The sequence below is a fragment of the Vanessa tameamea genome, chromosome 7 (genome assembly GCF_037043105.1).
Source record: "Vanessa tameamea isolate UH-Manoa-2023 chromosome 7, ilVanTame1 primary haplotype, whole genome shotgun sequence".
In the NCBI taxonomy this organism is placed as follows: Eukaryota; Metazoa; Arthropoda; class Insecta; order Lepidoptera; family Nymphalidae; genus Vanessa; species Vanessa tameamea.
The window spans coordinates 11,044,653-11,068,287 of record NC_087315.1 but is presented as its reverse complement, the minus strand read 5'-3'; the positions used below and the strand labels follow the sequence as shown (position 1 = coordinate 11,068,287).

At 36.3% G+C, this 23,635-nt stretch overlaps 1 protein-coding gene across 4 annotated transcripts in view; it reads left to right on the top strand.

Moving 5' to 3' along the window:
- The window catches only part of LOC113398326 (calcium-activated potassium channel slowpoke), a 65,645-nt gene that overhangs the window by 35,085 nt on the left and 6,925 nt on the right, over positions 1 to 23,635 (top strand). The window contains exons 2-25 of one of the 4 annotated variants that reach the window (XM_064215404.1): positions 3,626 to 3,687; positions 4,220 to 4,316; positions 4,846 to 4,957; positions 6,206 to 6,357; positions 6,814 to 6,981; positions 7,954 to 8,045; positions 11,811 to 11,921; positions 12,588 to 12,693; positions 13,709 to 13,861; positions 14,005 to 14,160; positions 15,077 to 15,189; positions 15,550 to 15,705; positions 15,807 to 15,883; positions 16,177 to 16,212; positions 17,100 to 17,165; positions 18,891 to 18,953; positions 19,575 to 19,610; positions 20,330 to 20,462; positions 21,166 to 21,231; positions 21,923 to 22,094; positions 22,442 to 22,666; positions 22,851 to 23,022; positions 23,086 to 23,145; positions 23,424 to 23,560. In XM_064215404.1, the coding sequence (XP_064071474.1) occupies positions 3,626 to 3,687; positions 4,220 to 4,316; positions 4,846 to 4,957; positions 6,206 to 6,357; positions 6,814 to 6,981; positions 7,954 to 8,045; positions 11,811 to 11,921; positions 12,588 to 12,693; positions 13,709 to 13,861; positions 14,005 to 14,160; positions 15,077 to 15,189; positions 15,550 to 15,705; positions 15,807 to 15,883; positions 16,177 to 16,212; positions 17,100 to 17,165; positions 18,891 to 18,953; positions 19,575 to 19,610; positions 20,330 to 20,462; positions 21,166 to 21,231; positions 21,923 to 22,094; positions 22,442 to 22,666; positions 22,851 to 23,022; positions 23,086 to 23,145; positions 23,424 to 23,560 (2,721 nt within the window). Of the gene's footprint in view, positions 1 to 3,625; positions 3,688 to 4,219; positions 4,317 to 4,845; positions 4,958 to 6,205; positions 6,358 to 6,813; positions 6,982 to 7,953; positions 8,046 to 11,810; positions 11,922 to 12,587; positions 12,694 to 13,708; positions 13,862 to 14,004; positions 14,161 to 14,574; positions 14,688 to 15,076; positions 15,190 to 15,549; positions 15,706 to 15,806; positions 15,884 to 16,176; positions 16,213 to 17,099; positions 17,166 to 18,890; positions 18,954 to 19,574; positions 19,611 to 20,329; positions 20,463 to 21,165; positions 21,232 to 21,922; positions 22,095 to 22,441; positions 22,667 to 22,850; positions 23,146 to 23,423; positions 23,561 to 23,635 lie in introns of all 4 variants that reach the window. The other 3 variants (XM_064215402.1, XM_064215403.1, XM_064215405.1) reach the window with 3 other exon arrangements.

Sequence of the window (23,635 nt, the reverse complement as noted above, 5' to 3'; positions counted from 1 at the left end):
AGCGGCAGTAAATCAAAAAGTTTTTTCTCAATTTGTCGTCGTGAATGCTTGATTTATTGCAAATGAAAATATGGAGAGAACAGAGTTTTTGCGGCCATTAGCTAAGATGGTATCGGAGGCTTGCCAAGTGGGCGGCTCTTGACTAAGTGGGTGCAGTTGCTAACTTTTTTCTCCCCAGACATTTTAAGTTGGCACAATGAATGCTCAATTGTAGTTTTTTTATGAATGAAACCAACTTCGGTAGTATATTTTTTTAGGGGAAACTGTTGATAGTTTTTGAATTTCCTTTTACAAAACATGTTTATGTAAAACATTGAATATATATATATATTTTTCAATTTATTGTTTCTATGAATTCTGTATAACATTCAAGTCTGCATAATCGGTTCTGTATAATATTCATGTAAACAAATGTGTGTTTTATATCATAAATTCCAAACAAAATAAAATAGGTTCTTTAATTTGTTTCTGCATCTTAGATGTATTAGTCATAAGGAACAAAGATACCACAGCCATATTTGCACTGAGATTACAGTGGGTCTTACTAACTTCCAATTAAGGCTGGGAACATATTCCTAGCGATATTTATGCGATACTAAAAACTTATACGAAAATCAATTTTGGTATCAGAATAAACTACGAAATCATTGGACCGGTTGCCATACAATTTGAGACAAGTATTTTTTAATGGTTATTATACTTTGATATGATGTAATTCACCGCAATATGGCGCTGCAGTACAAAAGGTTCTATACCATTTAAAAATTCCACAATAATTGGTATAAAAACGTATACTAGATTTTGCTATAAAATTAATTAATTAATACATTCTTAACGCTAGTAATAACAATAGCTACCAATTAACTTAATAGACATTTCAAAAGTCGATGTTTAGGGGGTGAATAGTAACACATCGATTTCTACCGCCCTTTACTTTATAGTTGCTTTGGTGGAAGCTACTGTTCGATATTTAAAATTTCGTTAAATTTTTTCGTTTTTTTTTTTAAATAAAAATATCGCTCCCTGGTCAAAAGTGATTGACACAGACTGATTGATTTTATCGTCACTCGCTCGTCATTAGTGCCATGACCTCGTTTGTGATTAAATCTATAACATTGGCACAGCTGCGAGTTTTTTTTATTGTAATTAAAAATACATTCAACCTGAAAATTTATTTTGAAATAATTAAAAAACTTGTAAGAACTAACTATATTTACAATAAAAAAAAATGAAAAATACTTACTATGTTTTTTAATAAGCCTTATAATGTAGCGATTATTATCGGCATAATTTCATTTATAGACTCGAATATGTTTTGATATTTATATTTATTTATAAAAAGAAGAAAAGAAGAGTTGTTGTTACTTATGTGATACTATTAGTTACTTTATATATTGCATATTTATGAGAATATTATAATGGCACATAGTATATTTATATATATGATTATGTATGGTTATTTTCGATGCTGTATGTATTAATTTAGATATAAACCCTCGTACATTTTATGAGTTTATGTTTACAATAAACCAGTATCTATCTATTTCTCTAGTACGGAAAGTTAATTCGTATTTTTCTTTTGTTCTGTGAAGTCTTAACTTCTGAACGAAGCAGTAGGTAGCTGTTACAATGAATTGAAGTCTATAATAAAATAAAACTATTTTAATTTTTAGCTATTAACATTTAAAAATATTATTACTACTGTACTATTTTATCTTATACTACGACTGCAGCCTTAAAGCAAAATTAGAATATTACTTCAAACATCATCACCGGATGATATCATGATCATAACACTACAGGTATACCTAACGAGTAATAAGTGCCTTTATGAATATTAATTATTACTTATGCAGTCATAAAACGTGACACAATACAACACTGCTAACGCAATCAATTGTTTTAAATTATTCCTATTAAACCTCATTGGTCTAATTTGCACTACCAACACAAGAAAAAATATTAGGTATACCTCCACTTCAAATATTGCAACATTTATATAAAAATAAAATAGAAATAAATATTTACATATAACTAAAAAAAATATAGATAATTATTATATTTAAAAGTAGTTATAAGCTCATTATGTGTTTATGCTTAGACGTATTGTGCATCAATGACCTTTAATTATAAAATTAATGAAATTCATTAAAAAAAAATTATATTATAACAGCGCAGAACAATAATACAGGTCAAATAATGTTGACAAGGGCCCCTTATATCCACTCTGTATGATCCCAACCGTGTAATATGAAAAATGTTATCATTGCGTATATCCTTTAATGGTGATGACTATCACTGCAAATTATTTTAATAAGCCTAAGGAAAGGGATTTCCTTTTTAATCCCATATACATAAGAGCAGTCACGTAGGGATAGGAGCGGATAGGACCTAAGGTTAAATTGATACAAATTTTCTCTCAATAATATCTGCAATTATTAAATTGACCAACTAATTAAGTATAAAATCGTTGCTACGCAAGACTTCAAGCATTAGAAAGATCTTTTAATATATACTCGTATTATAAACATTTATTACCAGATAAATAATCTCTAATTTAATCAATAATATATTCGCTAACAATTTCTTATAAATAAACTTTTTACAATTATTCAAGTCTTGGTATTTGTCTAGTTACATAGAACTGGTTTTATTGATACAGTATCTAATATGCAAAAACTTAACAGACTTGCTGTTAACAAAACATTAAAAACAGGTTTAGACTTTGTTTTATTTGACTATTGACTAGTCAATAACATTTTATAACATCACATTTGATAATAATAAAATACAAACGATATGAAACGTCGATGATGAATCATATCGCACAACTCCAGAATAAATTGAGGACGCAGCTCTGATTTTTTTCTATGCTTTACCATATCCCTGACCCGTGAGTCACATATGGTTCATGGTTATTGTCTAACTATTGTGTCTGCTTTTTAAACAGGAAAGTCGATGATTGTTGCTTATGATTCATCTTGTGTCTAGCGTATCCATCAAATCAAATTTCAAATCAATTTTACACCAACATTTTGGCGCAACAAGCTACAATTATTTATATTACAGAGTAAATAGAGTATTCACATTCTATACAACATACATAACTCTAATTTTTGATTTTTTATTTAAAGTATTTTCCGAAATTTCTTGGTTATATCGTTTTATATTGTGTTGCGAATTTGAATCATTCTGCAAATTTAAATTAAAGTAATAAAAATCAACATTTCCATTAATATTGTATGTGAATCATCAGACATTCTCACATATTATATTTGTCAGATACTTTATTTTACTATGATAACGATCATTCAAGTGATGAAAATGCTAATGGCTGATATTACATTATGTAAATTTACTGACCTCTTTTTATCAAATTGAAATTATTATTCATCAGAGCATTCAAGTTTGTAAAAGTTATTAGTTTCGGTATTTTGGTAATAGAACCCTCACGTTACACACGAAAGCTAAAAATTCGGACAAGCACCACTAAGTTTGAGAAACTATTCGAAAAAGTTTTTACGTACCGAACCAGGACAATAGTCTCTACATCACTAACAATTCTATTATCTATTTACGAGCTACTTTCTTCTTTACCTATAACTGGTTTCGTATCTTGTTTCAGGTAGTGTTGGTGTTCATTCTGAGTATAGCATCGCTCATCATCTACTTCATCGACGCGTCCAGGTAATCAACATTCCTAATGCTAGATTAGTTGCAAATTGTAGCTAAAATATTAATTATTAACGTATCTTATAATGCTGAATTCATAAGGAATACGTGAGTCCCAACAAATCAATGTGATCAAATGTTTTGCTGGATATAGTAAATGTTAGCTTCTGTATCAGGCTTCTGTTGATATTAGTCAAGATATGCTAAGATTTATCGACGAGAACTAAAGTCTGTTTATATTATATATGTATGCTAGTATATGTGCACTAAATAGTAATGCTTTATGTGTATTAAAAGCGTATAACACTGTGTAAATTGGAAGCTAAACGTTAGTTTAGCCAACGAACTGCAATGTATAGTTTGTGTCGTATTTTAGTTGATGTTGTGAACAAATCCTTCAGGTACCGATGCTTCGTGTGTTACGGCTCTTATACTGGTCTTGACTAGTATCTAATGAACCATGCAGCTGATGTCTGTATTAGAGGCTTATACGTTTGTGTTATCCAAATCAGTTTGTTCTTGATGCAATCGAACTTTTTTTTTCTAGTGAGGAGGTGGAGCGATGCCAGAAATGGAGTGACAATATTACCCAGCAGATCGACCTTGCCTTTAACATATTTTTTATGGTCTACTTTTTTATACGAGTAAGTGGTAAATTAATCGTGGTGCTTAAATTATCACCCTCGTCTGCATTATAGTAATTAAAAAAAAAACGTTATAAACAATTTTCTTAGTCGTTGACATGATATATCGGTCCACGGATGTGATCGATTTTCTCATTGTTAGAAATCCGTTCACAATAGGATCGGAATACCACACATCCTTTATATCATTTCCGATGACAATGCAGTTGCGTTTAATTTTCTTTTGCTGTAGTATAATTATTCTGAAGAATTCGTAAAATCGAATTTCCAATTCTTTCGTTTTCTTTTATAAAAGAACCTTGCAAGTTAAACGTTTTGGAACATCAACTCGTCAAATAAAAATTAAATTGATCGTCATAGAGAATCAATGGTTGATGATTACTTAAACTTTATAGTATACTAAAGATACGAATTTTCATCTATAATGTTTATATATTATAAGTTAATTATTGTTCGAAAATCGAAGACAATTTAAAAAAATAGTGTCGCTTGACAAACTGAGATTCTAATGTGAATTTTTCTTTTTCAGTTTATAGCAGCTAGTGACAAACTATGGTTCATGCTCGAGATGTATTCATTTGTAGATTATTTCACGATACCCCCATCCTTTGTATCAATATACCTGGATAGAACGTGGATAGGTAAGATGTTTCTCTTTTCTTTTATAATACACGTTTATATTTCAAATTTATTTATCCCATACAATCCTAATTTATATGCCCTATATCCATACTTGTCTGCCTCTGCCTGATATACATCGGGCCACAGACCACAAGGTCTTGGGTTTTTCTGTCCATAAATCTCAGTAGCACCGAGCACTCCGGTACGGTACGTTGGGAAGAACGAAAGCCATTGTTATTTATTTTTATAACTGAGAAAATAGAATGTCTCTCTTAAAATTGGCCGCCGTGCTTGAAGTCGAATAAAGGTTTGAAAATGTTTAATGTTCCAAAATAATGTTACAACATTCACTTAAAGGAACTTAGTGGTTAACTTTTAAGAATAATTTAACATATATATTAAGCGTAAAGAGAAATCAATTTAAAAATACATAGTTCAGTTTCTTCTATAGGATAGTAACAACAATAACATATTTTTATAAAGTGTGTCGTTTTACTTAACATTGAAGCACTAGCGTAACGAACTAAGTACCAACGTAATGAGTGATGAAGATTCGTCACATAATGGTCTCAGTTAATTTATTGATGTTTAGTTACTGGATGTGGCTTGTAATGTATGATTATTTTTCATTGGTATTGAGTGAGAATAAAACAACAATACCCTTATCCAGATCCTATTACTACCTCTATATCATATTTAAGTATCATTGGATTACCGATTTAGAAGTACTGATGCAACAGTCAGACAGTTACTTTGACATTTATAATATGAGTTTTATTCTCGCAAGTCGAATATTTCAGATGTTTCTAGTGAATTCGACAACGTAAAATTAGCTTTTTTCGATGACTTTCTGAAGAACTACGTTTATATATTTCATGAAATTTATTGTTATTCCTTCTGACTTTGAAGGGGAGTTGAAATAATGTGATTAAACATGACTGATGATATTGTGGACTACGACAAATAAATTATATATTGTTTTATTTTGTACGAACCCTAATGTTTGACAAAAGATCATCCGACAAATACGTACTTCACAAATGTACGTAATATAATTCATAAAAAAAACATTACCTTTAACAGGTTACCAATATTATTAAATAAATTGTAGGTGCGTGAAATTACATTTTATATCATTAAAAAATTTTCCAATAATAATTTTATAATTATCTAACGAGTTTGTGTGAAGACAAAAATATGTTTGTAAAATGTCACGTTTTTTTATGATATGACAGGACCTCCTTCTAAATGAGGAACTTTTATTTCAGGGCTAAGGTTTCTCCGTGCTCTACGCTTAATGACCGTGCCTGATATTTTGCAGTACCTCAATATATTAAAGACATCGAGCTCAATTCGTTTGGCGCAACTAGTTTCTATCTTTATATCAGTATGGCTCACAGCAGCCGGCATTATTCATTTAGTAAGTTGATACATCGTATAATATATGTTTTTGATCTGTTATTTATTATTTGAGTCACTTATTGAATATTTGCATAATATGTTGTGCCAGCGTTTGCATTCTCGTGGACGATGGATGAGTTTGAAGACAAATTCCATTAGAATTGCATCTGGGTGACACGTGCCCAAACAAAGACAAGACAATTTAAAATACAATATAAAGATAACTATATCATGAGACGCACTTGTGTGTAGCTACAGGCACAAGGGACATAACAACTTAGTACTCGATAGGTTGACCGCGCATTCGAGATGTAATGAATGATTAAAATTTCTTACGGCGCCAATGCCTATGGGGATGGCGACCACTTACCATCAGGTCACCCATATGCCTGTCCACCTATTTTATAAAATAAAACTTATCAGTTTTATTGTGTGTATGGATTTAAAAGCAAGAAGACATATTTTTTTGTTTCAGTTGGAAAACTCTGGCGATCCATTAGAGTTCGACAATGCGCAGTCATTGTCTTACTGGACATGCGTGTACTTTCTAATAGTCACCATGTCCACTGTAGGTTACGGTGATGTGTTCTGCCACACTGTTCTTGGCAGAACATTTTTGGTTTTTTTTCTCCTCGTCGGCTTGGTAAGTTTCATTCCCTTTGTTTATTTACTAACAGTTAAATATTTATTCTAATTAAATTTGAATTCACAAAATTGATTTAAGTAAAATATTGCAAGGAGGTGCAAGTCAAAAGTTGTTTAAGTCTTCCGATGGTAAATGTTTCGCATCCTAGGACGAGACAAGGTTTATATTTCGTACCGCGCTACGCTTGCGATTCCTTGCATTCAGCCCTTCTGAATAACAAAGCAAAAGGAAATATAATGATTCTTTCATAAGATTACCATAATAGCTCACATGGGACTTGGTAGAGATCTATACTTACTGGTTTAACGCACAGCTCGTTGAATGACCGTAAGCCTGATTAGTGCACTCACTAGAGCATGTCAAGTAACTCGGCTGAGAGGCGAGGCCGCAACAGCCCGTCTTGTCGGTGGTCGCCGTTAAATGTGCAACCTTCTAACTTCCCGCTTTCAAAGGAGCATCTATCGAGACGAGCTTCACTTCGACCGATATTTTAATTGCATGAATGTTTTCTTTTTCTTTTGCTTTGTTATGTGATTACCACCAAAGTGCCGCCAGAGGATCTATCAACTGTCAAGCTTTAATATCGGACATGCGTGCCATACACGTGCGTACGCGCACACGGGGTCACGAATCACGAGTCACCCAACGGGGACAGTGGTACGAGACGAGCCTCGGCTCGCAGTAGTCGGAGTGGAGGCGCCTAGCCGCGCGCCGTGTGCCCCGCGCCGCGCGCGTCCCTCCCCTCCCACCTCGCGATCTCTGCATGCGCACCTGTGCCTGGCTGTGTTCAGTTGCTCACATCACCGGTAGACACACACGTTCCTTTTATTTTATTTTCGCTCCGCTATCGGCTTCATTTACTATACGTCACCATAGTTTTACCGAGACTCGAGGTGGACATTGTCGTGCAGCACACGATGGTGTCCGCGCGCAGACTCGATGTTCGATCGACACCATGGTCTGTTGCAGGCAATGTTCGCTAGTAGCATTCCTGAAATTATAGAGCTGGTAGGAAGTAGGTCCAAGTACAGTGGCGAGCTGAAGCGTGAACATGGAAAAAGGTATCAATTTGATGTATAAATTGAATCGAGAGCGAAAGCGAATCACTCCGTGGCACGCGCGTTTCGGTAGCCGCTCGTCGCGTCTGCCGTGTCCGGTCTGAATCGCTCGAACTCTCCGAGACGATGTCAAATCATCACCTCTACAAAAGCTTGCTCAGTGCCGTCAGATGTATTGTGTTATCTACTCGCGCACACCCGTTTGCCACGCGGGCGGGCCGAGGGTGGACCTCGCTCCTGCGTCACTCAGCGCCTCGCGTTTGAAAGTGAGGCGGGAGCGAGGCCATCCCTGCGACTGCCCGGGACGGCCGGCTCGTGTGCGCGCACTACCATGCGTCTATACCGAATGCCCATTGTCTTAGTTTAGTAACCGGCGATACCGATTTCTTTTTAAGTTCTGTTCATCGATAGTTAGCGTATGTATCCAGGCCTTGCATGTACCCGGTCACGACTCCCGTCACGGCTTGCCGTCATGTAGCTCCCGCTAGCGTAGCTCGGCACGGCACCCAAGTCCCGCACCCGTCCACACCACGCCACAGCCACACGCAGACAGACGACACTCAAGCCACACAGCCTTGTGCGAGCGCGAGGGTTCACGGCCGCGGGCCGGGGCCGGGGGGGCGGGTGCGCGGGGGGGCAATCGCTCACCTCACGGTGTTTGCTGTGTATCGTAGGCTGTGTTCGCCAGCTGGATCCCCGAGATCACGGAGCTGGCGGCGCAGCGGAACAAATACGGCGGCCGGTACAACAAGGACGTCCGCCGCAGGTACCCTGCTCTCACGCCCCCGCTCCACAGGCTTCCTCTCACGGTTTCGATCTGACTTGGTTGATTGAATGCGGAGTTTGCTAATGAAATTTATTAATCCTTCACTAGAATCGGTCTCTCGGTGCCGTGGCGCATGCTCGAAGAGTTAGCTCCCGGCGGCCGCGCCCCTCTCCCCGTACACGAGAGACAGGCGCGCGGTCGACCGACGCACTACTACATGCCTTTTTTCGTAAAATACACTCGAGATACCATTGAGCTTTTTAATCCTTCTAACGAGACTAGATCTGGAGAGAGCCGATGTAAAGTTTTGTAATGCTGTCGATGAAGTAGTGTTTGGTTTGTTCGCTTGCACACGATGCCTGTCGCCACGCTGTAGCGCTAGCTCCGGCACCTCGCCACGAGTCCCGAGATCACACACAGCCAGTGCCCGCGCTCGTGCGCCCGCGCGCCCCCCCGCGGCCCGCCGAGGCCGCCGCGCTCTGCGCTCCGACCGACTGTTCGCCGCCGCGCCGCGCCCCGCCGTCCGCGCCGCGCTGCTCCGCCGCCGCGTCGAAGCGAGCCGCCCGCACCGCGCGCGCTGGCGGCTCACTTCCGCGCCGCTCACTACTCACTTGACTTGAATGTGAATGTCTTGTTTTGTCTGTCGGCGTTTAGGCGATATTTGCCAGTTGTATCCCAGAGATAATTGACTTAATCGGCACTAGACCCAAGTATGGCGGCACCCTCAAGAATGAGCGGGGACGCAGGTGAGCCGCTGTCTTCAATCCGTTCCGTTGAATGTGTTCCGTGTTGTAAATCTATATCTTCCTTTTCCTCTCTTAGCACGCTTCTGTGTTCTCACTTTATCTTTGGCGGGACGCGAGTCCCGTGAATTTCTTTGTTTTTGAGTCGATATTGATTGTAAATTATCTGTGAATTGGTATTGATTCAGTTGAATAGTAAAAAGCAGATAGTGGCTAGTGTAAACGCTCGTCATATAGGTATCATTTATATTTTCTGTTAGTGTACCGTACGTACGTAATGAGGAATGTTAATGGTAATCGTAAAGCTTAGTTACGTCGAGATAAATGTTGAGTGGTACAGTAGTGTGTTGTTGGAGTTGTCGTGTACCAGTCGACAGCTCCTCGCGTCGTGCGCTTCAGCGCGCCGAGCGGAGCCCCGGGCCCTCAGCCCGCGGGGGGCTGTTGATACGATCCGAAGCCCTTGCGACCTAGTGAGTGCCAACCGCTCGCTTCCTTCTCTACTTCCCTGCCTGCACGTCTAATGTAAATGTACTGTACTCGTAATGTTGGCCCTCTTTCATGTTTTGTAATTGTAATGTACTTTTTGAATCGACCCCTCGGTTATTTAGTGTTATGTATTATTAACATATAAATTCATAGAGCGTGGCAAGGCTGTGTGCATTGAGGACATTTTTAACGCCAAATTAGTTTAGTTCTCGGCATACCATCAGTCATGATTGACATCATAATAGAAATATAAAATACACGAATCATTCATACAAGATTTAAATTATAAATATTTAAAGATTGTTTGCGAATTTATGCAGCCATAAGAAGTAGATTGTTACGTTTTATGATCAAAATGAATTCAGTTCCTTTGCCACACCTTAGATGAATTAATAGATTGCATGTTGTGTTTAGTTCTTGCCGTCTTGTATTTGATCTTTTTATTTTCTTTATAAATACTAAATTCTCTTCCGTGTTTGTCCAGTTTGAACGGTTGCTCCACACTCTTTATCTTTTTGTATATATTTTAACTCACCAACCTCCATCATTGTCTATACATTTTACTCTCTTCCCACATCCACACCCAAATCTCATGCCGTGCCTGACCCTTTTTTATCGAACTTATAAAGAATTGAGTCATGATCACAAAAGATTTTTAAAATACGCAATATATACAATAATGATTTATAGTAAGAACCGTACTGAGAGGCAAGCTTTTAAGTACTCGTTGCGCCTTTTGTACTTACCAACAATCTATATTTATCTAAAGACAATTGGGTATATAGTTGGATAAGCATTTTTATAAAGATATATGTAATACGTAAATTAATTAAAATCAGTGCTATATTCTTAACATTGTCTCTAGATATAATTTTAAGATCACTAGGACATTCACCTTGAAGTCATAATTGTATAGACTCTTTGAAACGGTTTTCGATAAAATAACAAAAAAATAACATTGATATCTACTCGTATCATATTGTATCCTACCTTACGCGAGTTCGCTTTGGGACTGTTGATGTAGTGATTATCATTTGGAACAAAATCATTTGTTGCCGTCATATTATTGTCGATTTTGTGTTTAGTGCGGTAGATAGCTACAAAATCCTGAACGAAACTGAGATTGTTCATTTATTTGTGATAATCGCTTGTATATTACCATTGACTGATTAATTGCTACGAGAAAAACTAAATTGATTAATTCAGTCACAAATTAATGAACAAAGCTGATTGTAATTATGGAGGTTACTAATAAAGAAGATCTTTATTTGGTGACGGTGAGTTATCAATGAAATTATACCAATATCATTTGGACTGTTTTACAAATGTAAATTTGAGCTCATAGCATCAAATGAAGGCCTTGTTATAGTTTCTTGTAGTCGTATCACGCTTGTGTCACCCGTGTTATTATTTAACACTATGAAAACGTCATTAACATTTAATACGGAACTGATGAGGTTTCGAGTGTTGAATAATGAAAACTAGAAATTGCTGTTACTTCTTTCTTTCTTTTCTTTTGACAAAAAACTACAGCTTTTGTGAAACTTGCTTTTAATACTTCTCAAATTATAATTTAATATATTATTAGCTTCGAATCTTTTAGTTTTTTCTTTAGCTATTGTTTTTTTAAAATTACGAAACTTAAAGTAAATAATAAAGGCTAAGTTAAACAATACAGCTTTGACTGCTTCTTACCTTTAATCATAATTATCATAATAGATCAATTTGAATGACAATCGCGATTGGTACTTTAATATATTTGTACGATTTCAGGCATATTGTCGTATGTGGACATATAACGTACGAATCCGTGAGCCATTTCTTAAAAGACTTCCTACACGAAGACAGAGAAGACGTGGATGTAGAGGTTGTTTTTTTACACAGGTAATATAACTTTTTCGATATGGATATTAGTAATAACATTAAGCAGAGACATAATAATGACGTTGTATGTATTAGAGTTAGTACAAGATGAGCACAGAGCTGTGGTTGACATGATATTAAAATGTTATTGAACGGCAGCTTAGAAAGTTCTAAGGTGGTGAATCATGTATGGTCAAACGACGCTTTCAGAAAGGAGCCTGACTTAGAGCTGGAAGGTCTCCTGAAGCGTCACTACACCACCGTCGAGTTTTTTCAGGGTACAATGATGAATGCCGTCGACCTTGAGCGAGTCAAGGTTAGAGTAAGACCGAATAGCGCAGGCAATTAGATACCGCACGGCCCTACTTATTTATCATTGATACGCGTCTAATCGAACCAATATTTTTATTCATTTATATGCATTTTACGGAATTTTTCTTCTGTAAAGGTGCTGATTCATAGTCACAGTAGGATTTATCACTTTGGTAATTTTATCTTGTGGTTCTTTTAATGCAATCATTGCTTGCACGGTGGGACTGGGGTGCCTCATCGGCCAGTAGGGGGTGCTCCCGTCCTACCCCACTACTGCATATTATGGTAACTAGAGTTGCATGGTAACGTCGGCCTGCGACAGGCGGCGGACTGGCCTAAATATTGTCCGTAAAGTTAACTGAGCGTTGATGGCAGGAAACCGCCCGACCTGGAGCTCGAAGGCCTGTTCAAGAGACACTTTACCACTGTGGAATTCTTTCAAGGCACCATTATGAACCCAATCGATCTACAGAGAGTAAAAGTAAGTAGTACTGCTCAAACGACAATGTGATATTTTGGGCGTGGTGTCGGTTTGATGCTGTGCAGACTGTCTTTTCTATAGACGTAGGGCGATGCTCGTTCAAACCTATTATACGAGAAGACGTTCTATCGTTCGAGTGATGTAAAAATCCCTTCTAATGCCATGACTTAAAGGCTGTTTGTGTGGCTATCGCTAATGTTGTTAATATATGTGTGGTTGTCCCGCACGTGCTCGCCTGGAGTCGCTCCCGGCGCGCGTCTTTCCCTCGTCGTGGCCACGCTCCGGCCCGGCCATATTTTGTGTCTGTTTGTACCTAAACTGGGTGTTGTGTGCGAGTTTGGCCACTAAATGTACTCTAAACAATCGATATTACCTTGTACTGTACAAGTTTATGAACAGTGCTAAATTATTAAAAAAAAAAAATTGGCATTAATGGTTGCCGATGAAAGAGTTTCCTTTTAAAAATTGGCTTTTAGTGGATTTAAGTACAAATGTCGATTGTCGATATTGTCGAGTGTTTACGGTAAGTCTAGATGCATGGCTTGATTAAGAATGCTTAAGTCAGTTGCATGTCACGTACAAAACCATCTGCTTCTTCTGATAAAGTAACTAATGCGACGTATAATAATTATTAAATCAATTATAAAATGCATTAGTCATTTTTATTTGTAACCTGACGCTAAAATCTTCCATGTTGTAGAACTTATCCTTCGCTTGTGTCAGTATGAATATAGATATTTACAATTTAAGTTCCTAAATGTTGTATCATTTGAGGATATAACAAAATAATGAGTACACAATTTTTCTTGATTTAATTATGAAATTAGGTAAGTACCATTTACATTACTAACACATATAATTACTTATCGTGAAGTTACAAGAAGATTGTTCTAATATAGTCAAATCATTTTCTTACATAAATGTTAATTAAACTTTTAAATTTAATTTTTTTTAAGCAATTATTAAAAACTGTATCAGATTTTATAAATATTATAACATAAATAACGTATTTTAGGTGCACGAAGCTGACGCATGTTTAGTACTAGCCAACAAGTATTGCCAAGATCCCGACGCGGAAGACGCTGCGAACATCATGAGGGTCATTTCCATTAAAAACTACTCAGATGACATCAGGGTTATAATCCAGCTGATGCAATATCACAATAAGGTATTTGGAAAGATCATATTTTTTTAAAATTATAATACTTAAAGTAAAGAACGGCTTTGGCCATTCAAATGTTGTTAAATATGAACAAAAAATCATGAAAAACCATTACGAATAACCTTATTTTAATTGGTATACATTTTTAGGCCTACCTCCTGAACATTCCGTCGTGGGATTGGAAGCAAGGCGATGATGTGATTTGTTTGGCGGAATTAAAGTTAGGTTTCATCGCGCAGAGCTGTCTAGCGCCTGGTTTCTCCACCATGATGGCAAACCTATTCGCTATGAGAAGTTTTAAAACGGTTAGTTTTTTGTTTTTTTTTCAGGCATCTGATTGAATCTCGCCTAAAACGATCATAGGGGACATTTCGAGTACTGGGAGAAACTATTTTTGTCTCGTTAATCTACTATCGAGCTTATCAAATTGTAAGCTCCGAGGTCCAGGTCCATTCTACTTACTACAAACTTATAACGGTAAAGAGTCAGATAAACTGTTAATTTGTTAATAAAATTGGGGCTCTGGATTCAGTCCCCGGGTTAAGGCAAAAAAATGTTCCTCTGCCCGTCTGTGTTTGGGAACATACTTTACAACTACAATATCTCCTGCGCAATTAGCTAGTCTCTTGACCGATTTTGGTCCTACTTTATCGTATAAATCGAGAAAAGTGGGTGAGCTCCGAAATTTACCTAACAAATCGCATGCGGAATTTTCGCAGTCCCGACGAAAGGCTAAATGGAGTTATGACTACAAAAGAGGTACCGGCATGGAGATGTACACGGAGACACTCAATTCATCTTTTATTGGAATGCAGTTCAGGCACGCAGCGGAGTAAGTGAAAGAGTACGCTTGCGAGCTGCCGAGTCAACGTTACGAATTGAACTTTTATACCAGTTCAATATCCATTCCATAACGTCGTCAAACGACGTCACTAACCGCCAACCAATACACAACTACACAGCTTTTCGTATAGTTTTGCTTACAGTCTGTTATCTTAGGTCAATATTCCCAAGTTCCCAAACTTGCACAAAATAACTTGATCAAAAAATAGATTAGTAATGATAGGACTTTAGTAGAAGATACTAATATTGTAAAATATTTGTCCAATGTAAAATTTTGATCCACAAAAACGGCGGGCACATTAGTAAGGTTAACATATCTGTGATTGGCTGTAACTAACTCGGCACGAGCTTCAGCGTCTCCATATTGGTTGATTGCAGTCCCCCGACACGCAAGCTTGGCAGAACGATTACCTGCAAGGTACGGGGTGCGAGATGTACACGGAAACTCTGTCGACATCGTTCACTGGAATGAGCTTTCCACAAGCGAGCGAGTAAGACCTATAGAATCCTACAACTCCATTAATATCATTTAGTATTTAATGCTACTTGCTTTTACTTTAACATGAATGTCATTGTTTAAATAAAAATGATCCGTAACTAATATTACCGATTGTAAATTTCAGAATGGTGGAGAATTTCTTAATTTTAAATAAAATCTGCATTCGGTATCGACTTTAAGTGTGCAATAATTTTAAAATGTATATAAACCTAACTTTTGAATGATACAGTTTAAATAAAATTCAATAATAAAATAAATAAATATTACATAATATATATTTTAATTAATACATGATAAATGATTCCTTAATTAATGTTACAATATATATAATAAAGCAATTGATTTCTCGCAGATTATGCTTTACGAAGTTGAAACTCCTGTTACTGGCAATCGAAATCAAAGGTGAAGAAGGTACAGACAGCAAGATCTCAATAAACCCAAGAAACGTGAAGATACATGCTAACACCCAAGGCTTTTTTATCGCCCAATCCGCGGACGAAGTTAAAAGGTAAGATAGTATCGCTAAAAGATGTTATCTTTTATCAAAACGATAGGAAATTTATTAATAATAAACTTTACTTATTAATTTCCCATATTTTGTAATTTCAGAGCTTGGTTCTATTGCAAAGCGTGTCACGAGGACATCAAAGACGAAACTCTCATCAAGAAATGCAAATGCAAAAATTGTAAGATCCTTGCTTTCTTAGATAAAGTACTTCTGTTTAATGGCAACGACAAACAATGATGATACTGATTATTTAATAATTTTTATGTATATGAATAATGAAATTCTGTGACATACTTTCTGGAAACGTAATATCACTTGCTGTGTCCTAATGTCAATAATTATCACTATTTTGTAAACTAATTGTATGTATGTCACGTATTACACTCCAGGAATTTGTACACAGCATATATACGTCACACAATATGTCCTTTACTTGTAAGACATTAATTCAATATTCGGCTAAAATTTTAGTGACCGCGCACCAGCGGAAGGTTGGAGCCGACATAGGTAACTTGCACCACACATAAGCATACAGATTGACGTTTTTCAATTTATTTTCGTGTCTATATAATTTTGAGTTGCTTTAGTGGTGTTGCGTCCGTACCTCACAGACTGGATCGGCTGCAAAGCGTTCTTGATCCGTGCTCGTTACACCCTATATTAGCGATCATTGTGTTTGTCTGCTCGCTCGTGAATGGATATGCCATATGCCAAATACAATAAATCACTCTGACACTATATCATTTTCTATGCCTCTTGAGAAATCTCTATGTACTGAATTTGTTCGATTGTGCATCATTCAATATTATAGAAACACCACCAACGCAAAACAAAAATTACGTTTTTCACATTTTTGATTTTCACAATGATTTTCTGGTGCACAACTTAGAGTCAGCTGGTTCGAGATAAGGCGTAGATATAAATTGATATGATGCACTTCAGAGCCTACCCCGGCATATGCATGAAATTGAAGTAGAGTTGAATTTCGCAAAGCAACTTGCACTTTCATTTATTCCCGAACACCTAGTTTAAACACTACGTCTATAACGCAAATCCATGAAAGCATGTCTCAGAAAAACCAGAGTGAAACAAAGACGCTAAAATTATATCATGGGGAGTGAGCTTAAAACGATATAAAGGCTTCATACGACAGTCCCGGCTTGTCTGCGCTAATGGCAGTGACTAACGCACGGTCGAGAGATACGGTCGCTACTCATTATGATATCATCTGCGCCCTAGTAGAATCAAATCCCAAATCCATTACGAGATTACAAAAAATCCAACTATTGAAAATTTGGAGATTAAAAATTTGATTCTTCTAGTTCTAACATCAAATCCCCAATCAGTCGAACAGGAGCGTGCCTTCGTATGTGTCAGTGTTTGGATTTTTCCAGATGTCGGAATGATGATGATGCAGACGGGGATGGTGAAACAAAGTAATACATATCGAAGTGTCGACGGTACGGAGCATTGAACTGTGCAAATTACCGTACCTCACAATACTAGTTTTTTTGCATTAACTAACAAGCGCTCCAAATTGTTATAAAATTGGGCTAAAGTATGCTATTTCACCAGCGAACGATACACGCAAATAGAAGAAAGCAATGCTACTACACGAACTTAACTGCGATATTGCTTGACAGTGAATAAATACTAGGTTTCGGGGGGGGCGGAATCGTTGTGCTTTTGGATACCAATAACCAATACTAAATTATTAATACAATTGTAACAGATTTAATTTTAAGATCATGGTACTAAGATAACACAGAGTGACTGTTCTTTGGGAATTGGTTACCAAAAGTCTTATTTCATATTTAGCCACCTAAAAAATAAGACAAAATGAAAAGCTTTGCATCTCTGTCTGCATATATACCTACATATAATATATATATATATATTTTATTTGCCTTAATCTCCTGTCCAAATATCCTAAAATAAACAGGATTAAATGTAATTTAATAAGTGAGCAATAAACATTTGTTTCTCAATTCAGTGGCTACATTCAGGAAAGGCGTACGAGCCGTCCAGATGGTTGGCCGGGCAAGTACGTAACAATTGTGCATACGTTTCAATGTAAATGTCAATGTGGTGTTAAGAGGCGATGGTGTCGGTGGTCGCAACTCGCACGCACCAACAATTATAGCAATATCGTGTCCTGTTATCATTGTCTTGTATACGTTATCTATGTGCATTTTATACAGCAGTTAGATTTTTCGCCTCTCTATTAGCCGTAAACATAGAGAGAAATTTGTGATGTAATTTTATTTTGGTCATGTTAATGTTAAATTATATCGTATCAATATAAAAATGTACTTAGGAGTATATTTGATCCTTAATTTACTGCATCGAAATAGCCCTTCCGAAATGGATGTTGTAACGTTATAGTTTTAAACGTGCTTATAATTCAAGTGAATTTTTTTAATTGTCATCATCTTGCGTAGGGAACGTTTTATTAATATTAGATGGCCCCGCCTCGATAGAAATAAAAGGACCTTGCAGTGGTTAATCAGTGCATCAGATTCCGTCGAAAATATGGTATACGCTACTGTCCATCGTGTAAGATCTCAGCAAATCATTATTAGAATTCGATTCATATTAAATATTAGAATACTAGAAGGCTCAGAATACTCCAAATTTCATCTTTAATTCTCATTCCATTCCCACTAACATTAGTCATGATTTCATTTTAAATTAATCAGTCTAAATACAAGAGTTTTTTAACAGTAGTTTAGTTCTAGATTCACACAAGCTTGTCTAATAAATGTTTTATTGTTGTCTGTTACTTTAGATGTAGCGTGTTTGCATGTGAATGTTTTGAGTATGTCTATTCTAAACTTAAATTAATAAATATTGATGTTTTCTTCACTGTAAATTTGTCTTTTAAAAATCAGTTTCACCTTTTTTATAAATACTTATCTAAGCTAATAATGTTTTACGTTAAATCAAAATAAGCATATTTTTTAGTCATGACCTTAGAATTGTTTGAAAAATGAATGTTTTTTTTTTTTCAATTAGCTGTTCTTGCCATCGAGGTGAAACCGATTGTCATCTTTTTAATATAAATGTACTCGTATCTCATTAAAGTTCGTCATACAACTTTGTTTAACAAGTACATTTGCGATGTGTAGGTTGTTTTATCGATTGAGTGGTGTATCGGAATGCGAACTTGTGCTGATGTTTTGCAGATGACCACCATCCTCCCCCCACCTTCACGCCGCCAGAGTTGCCCAAGAAGGTCCATGTTCGAGGTACATCTCAGGCTCAAGGGACTGAGTGATTTTTTTTTATTTTCCTTATACTTTCTCATCGGCCAACACATTTACAGCCAGATGCTTACCCATAGGTTAAAGAGTTGCACTTAGATGCTTCACCACGCCTTTTCATAGCGAGCACCAGATGGCTTATGGAAGCCATTGGAAGGTCTAAACTTGCTTTCACTAAGCATGACCCCATAGACTAACTTACGCTTGTGCGAGCGATATCCTCCCATTGACGAAGTTTAGGTTTCACGAAACAAATGAAGACCTGATATTGACACAACCTGACAGTAATATAATTTGTTTTGCATCACACTTTCTTTTCACGAGGCGAATATAGATTGAAGTAAGAAAATCATTGATCTTTGCTTCTTGGTTAACTCTAAAGCGGATCTATTCATTTCTGGTTTGTATCCTAACGCCAGGCTTGCGGATCTGTGTCATGGCATTGCATCTAAATGTTTTTTTATCATCTCTATTGAATGATCTGTTATTAAGCTTCTTGTCGTAGAATTTTGTAAATTCTATCCTATAAATAAATTACTTGATACAATTTTATTAACTACCTTAATGTTTGGATAATAATTTTTCCTTTTTAAATTATTGTTCAAGGTGAAATCGCTAGGGAGAGGGGAGAAGATATAAGTCGTAAGTACATATATAAATATAGCATATAATATATATTTCTGACACTATAAATCTCAAGGATTAGAACTAATTACAAAATTTTGAATCCGAATTTAAAGTTTATTTGAGACTATAAATATAACATAAGTTGATTAATGAGTTTAAAAAAGTTTTATTCTTGTAATCCTTTGATGTAAGTAAAATTATTGATTCTAAAACAATAAATAGGTTTTATATTAGCATAATACTGGTACATTTTCTGTTATATCTGTTGGAGAAACTGAACAATTTTAAACCATACTAATATATAAATAATCACCGTGCGTCGATAATCAACGTTGTTATTGTCCGATGAATTGAATGCAAGATTTAATAGATAACAATAATGTAATATTTTACTTCATTTGAAAGAAAAACAGAATCTTTTTATTAGGAATATGAAAATGTAAGCTATTTAGGAATATATATGTGTATTTAATATCTTTGATTAGAAGGCCGTTATATAACTTACGCGTATTTAAAGAGTTTTATGAGATATACGACATTACTGATTTATTATGATAATAATACACTACTGAATTCGGTTTTACACATCATGATTTCAATAGTAACTTTACTGGTAACAAACTTGTAATATGACGACAAAACTGCTTCTAAAATCATACTTGGCTTGACATTGAATAAACTCATAAAAATAGAAAGAGACAAAAAAACAGAAATGTATGGAAAAATGTTTTCAGTCATAAACCGTAATCATCGGAGTGCGGCTCCAACGGCCCTGTTGTCTCCGATGGCGAACCAGCTCATGAACACAACGACCACGAGGCAAGTCAACAAAGTCAAACCAAACGTCAACAGAGTACCGCCGGATACGTAAGTAATTCATTTATTTAAACTAGCTTCCCTATTCTTATACGTCAAAATATATTTATTAAGTTATCCTTAACGCTTTAAATGTAAAAAAAAAACAACGATCCATAAAAAATGGTTGACATGAAATTTCAAAATAGTAAGATTATGGAAAATATTGAAAACGATTTTGCCCTATAACTTAAGCAATTTCTTTTAAGCAAATGCTGACGGTGTTCTATAGCTTCTTAACAACAACAATATAACAACTTTTCAGGATCTACAGAGGTAAAAAAAATTTACGTAGTTGACAATGATCTAACATTTTATATAGGACGAAACATAAAATAACGGATTTTGATAAGTAATTTATCAGAGAGGTATTACAGGTTTTTTATTTATATAGGTACAAGAAAGGAATTCAACGGTATATCATGGAATACTTACACGAAAAAATATATTTAAAAAAGTAGTTTTAACGATATTCAATTAAAAAAAAAGCCTCAAATAACATACGACTAATCAAAAACCCTGTAAAATTTGTTTATGTCAAATTAATTGCTGCTTTTTACAAGCATTTGATGTCTGCTGTTACTTAGCACGAAGTGCACTTTGTATGCACGGCACAATTATTTATGTATATCTCTGTCTAATGATTTGTCCTTACTGTGTTGCACTTTTACGACTCCTTATAACATTGGAGACGAAACTCTGGCCCTGTTTGCAGGAATACGCAAGACCAAGATACCAATTACCAAGCCTATCATCTAGCCTACGAAGTGAAAAAACTCATGTAATTTTTATAAAATTATATATCACTTAGTTCTTTTCTGATATTCGTAGTTTTGTATCTACATGACGTTGTTCTTTCAGTCTTGTAGAATGAAGCTACGTGTAGTATGTAGTTTACGTTTCATGTAGTTGAGTTGGAATGGTTATTTATTTTTTTTTACTTGTGTATCCACAGTTCCGGATCGCACGGCACGTATTTATTCGTTGTTTGTAGAATGCCGTAAAAATATGATTAAATCAATGTTCGATTTACGTTTACCAACTTTGGATAGTGTAGTGTAGTTAGAGCACTGTGCAATTATTATATTATTTGCAAAATGATATTGTTTGATAATTTTTCGTATTTTTTTTTATCCTCTAATACTCGAAACAAATTCATTTGATCTTTAAATGACAATTTATGCCGTTAAAGTTTTTTGCCTTTATATTATAGTTTTAGTAAAATATTTGTTTAAGAAAATGCTTGGATAATTAATTTTAGTATTTTATTTTTAAATTTCCTAATAATTAAATCAAACGCTAAAACGCCCATTTAAACAAAATCACCAAATAATTCAATAAGCAAGTGTTTGAAACATGCACAAGAATAAAAAATATATATTTTTATTCATTATTGCACCGTGTAAAGTGACGCACGACTGACAGACATTCCCGTCAGAAATATAAATGTCAATTTATCTTTTTTAATTCAGGCCAACTAGCAGAAGTAGTGGCGGCAATCAAAACAGCAATGGTGTAAGTCTGCCTGCCGGCCTAGCAGACGACCAGTCGAAAGATTTCGACTTCGAAAAGACTGAAATGAAATATGACTCCACAGGCATGTTCCATTGGAGTCCAGCGAGGAATTTAGAAGATTGTATATTAGTATGTATAATTTATATGATTAATATTTAACATAAATAGGTAACTTCTGTTCTATTTTGGAAACTATGGAAAAGATTATTATCCGTCTGTGGTGAAAAAAAATATAAGAAAAAAATAATACAATGCATACCAATTAGTTCTTAATAAAGATCATAATTACTGGAAAATTCAATATACCTATATCTGATTTTACTTGTTGTGTTACTGTATTTGAAGGGTTAGTCCTCCAAAGAGCTTTAGCGCATCGGTGATTTAAGAAATGGTTTATATTTCTTACAGCGCCAATGTTCTTAAAATGATGTAGTTTTAGTGTAATATGATTTCAAAATAATTTAATTGCTTAACAGGACAGGAATCAAGCGGCTATGACAGTGTTAAATGGTCACGTGGTAGTGTGCCTGTTCGCGGACCCAGACTCGCCTCTAATAGGACTCAGGAACCTCGTGATGCCACTACGAGCATCGAACTTCCATTACCACGAGCTGAAGCACGTCGTTATCGTGGGCAGCGTCGAATATATCAGAAGAGAGTGGAAGATGTTGCAGAATCTACCCAAGATTTCTGTTTTGAATGTAAGTTAGACAAAATCATACTTGTTTATAACTGTGTATTAACAGAACAGAACAGAACTGTATATAACAGTTCATAATGACGCTATTGTTTTTTATTCCAGATATTTTTTTTTATCAATTTTGAATTAGCTCAATTAAATCTTAATAATGGAGGCACACTTCGATCCGACACGCTCTCTTCCAGGGTTCACCGCTAAGCCGGGCCGACTTGCGCGCAGTGAACGTGAACCTGTGCGATATGTGCTGCATACTGTCAGCGAAGGTGCCATCGAACGATGACCCGACGCTGGCCGACAAGGAAGCTATCTTGGCTTCGCTGAACATCAAGGCGATGACGTTCGACGACACGATCGGCGTGCTGAGCGCGGGCGCGGCGGCCAACGGCGGCGGCGCGCAGCCCCCGCCCGGCGCCGCGCCCGCGCCCGTGCTGCTGCAGCGCCGCGGGTCCGTCTACGGCGCCAACGTGCCCATGATCACGGGTGAGCATCGCGCATCGCTTCGTGCGGATATCATACCCTATGTCGCAATTATCCTTTTTGAAGTGTTTCCGTTGACTGCCCTAGTGTAAATATAGGCACGAGGATTATGACGTCTTTGGTTGACGGCGTAAGAAATGATTTAAGCTTCTTGCAGTGCCAATGCTTATGGATAAAGGTACCCACTGAGTATCGGGTGGCCTGACCGTTCGTGGATCTTTCTAAAAAAAACCTGACTTTCGATGACAGATCAAATATCTAATGGCATTAATTTCGAACAGAATTGGTGAACGACAGCAACGTACAGTTCCTCGACCAAGACGATGATGACGACCCGGACACGGAGCTGTACCTAACGCAACCATTTGCCTGCGGCACTGCATTCGCTGTCAGCGTGTTGGACTCCCTAATGTCCACTGTGAGTATTATTCTTTACAGTTAATTTAATTTAGTAACTCAATCAACAGATTCAACTGATATAAATATCCCTAAG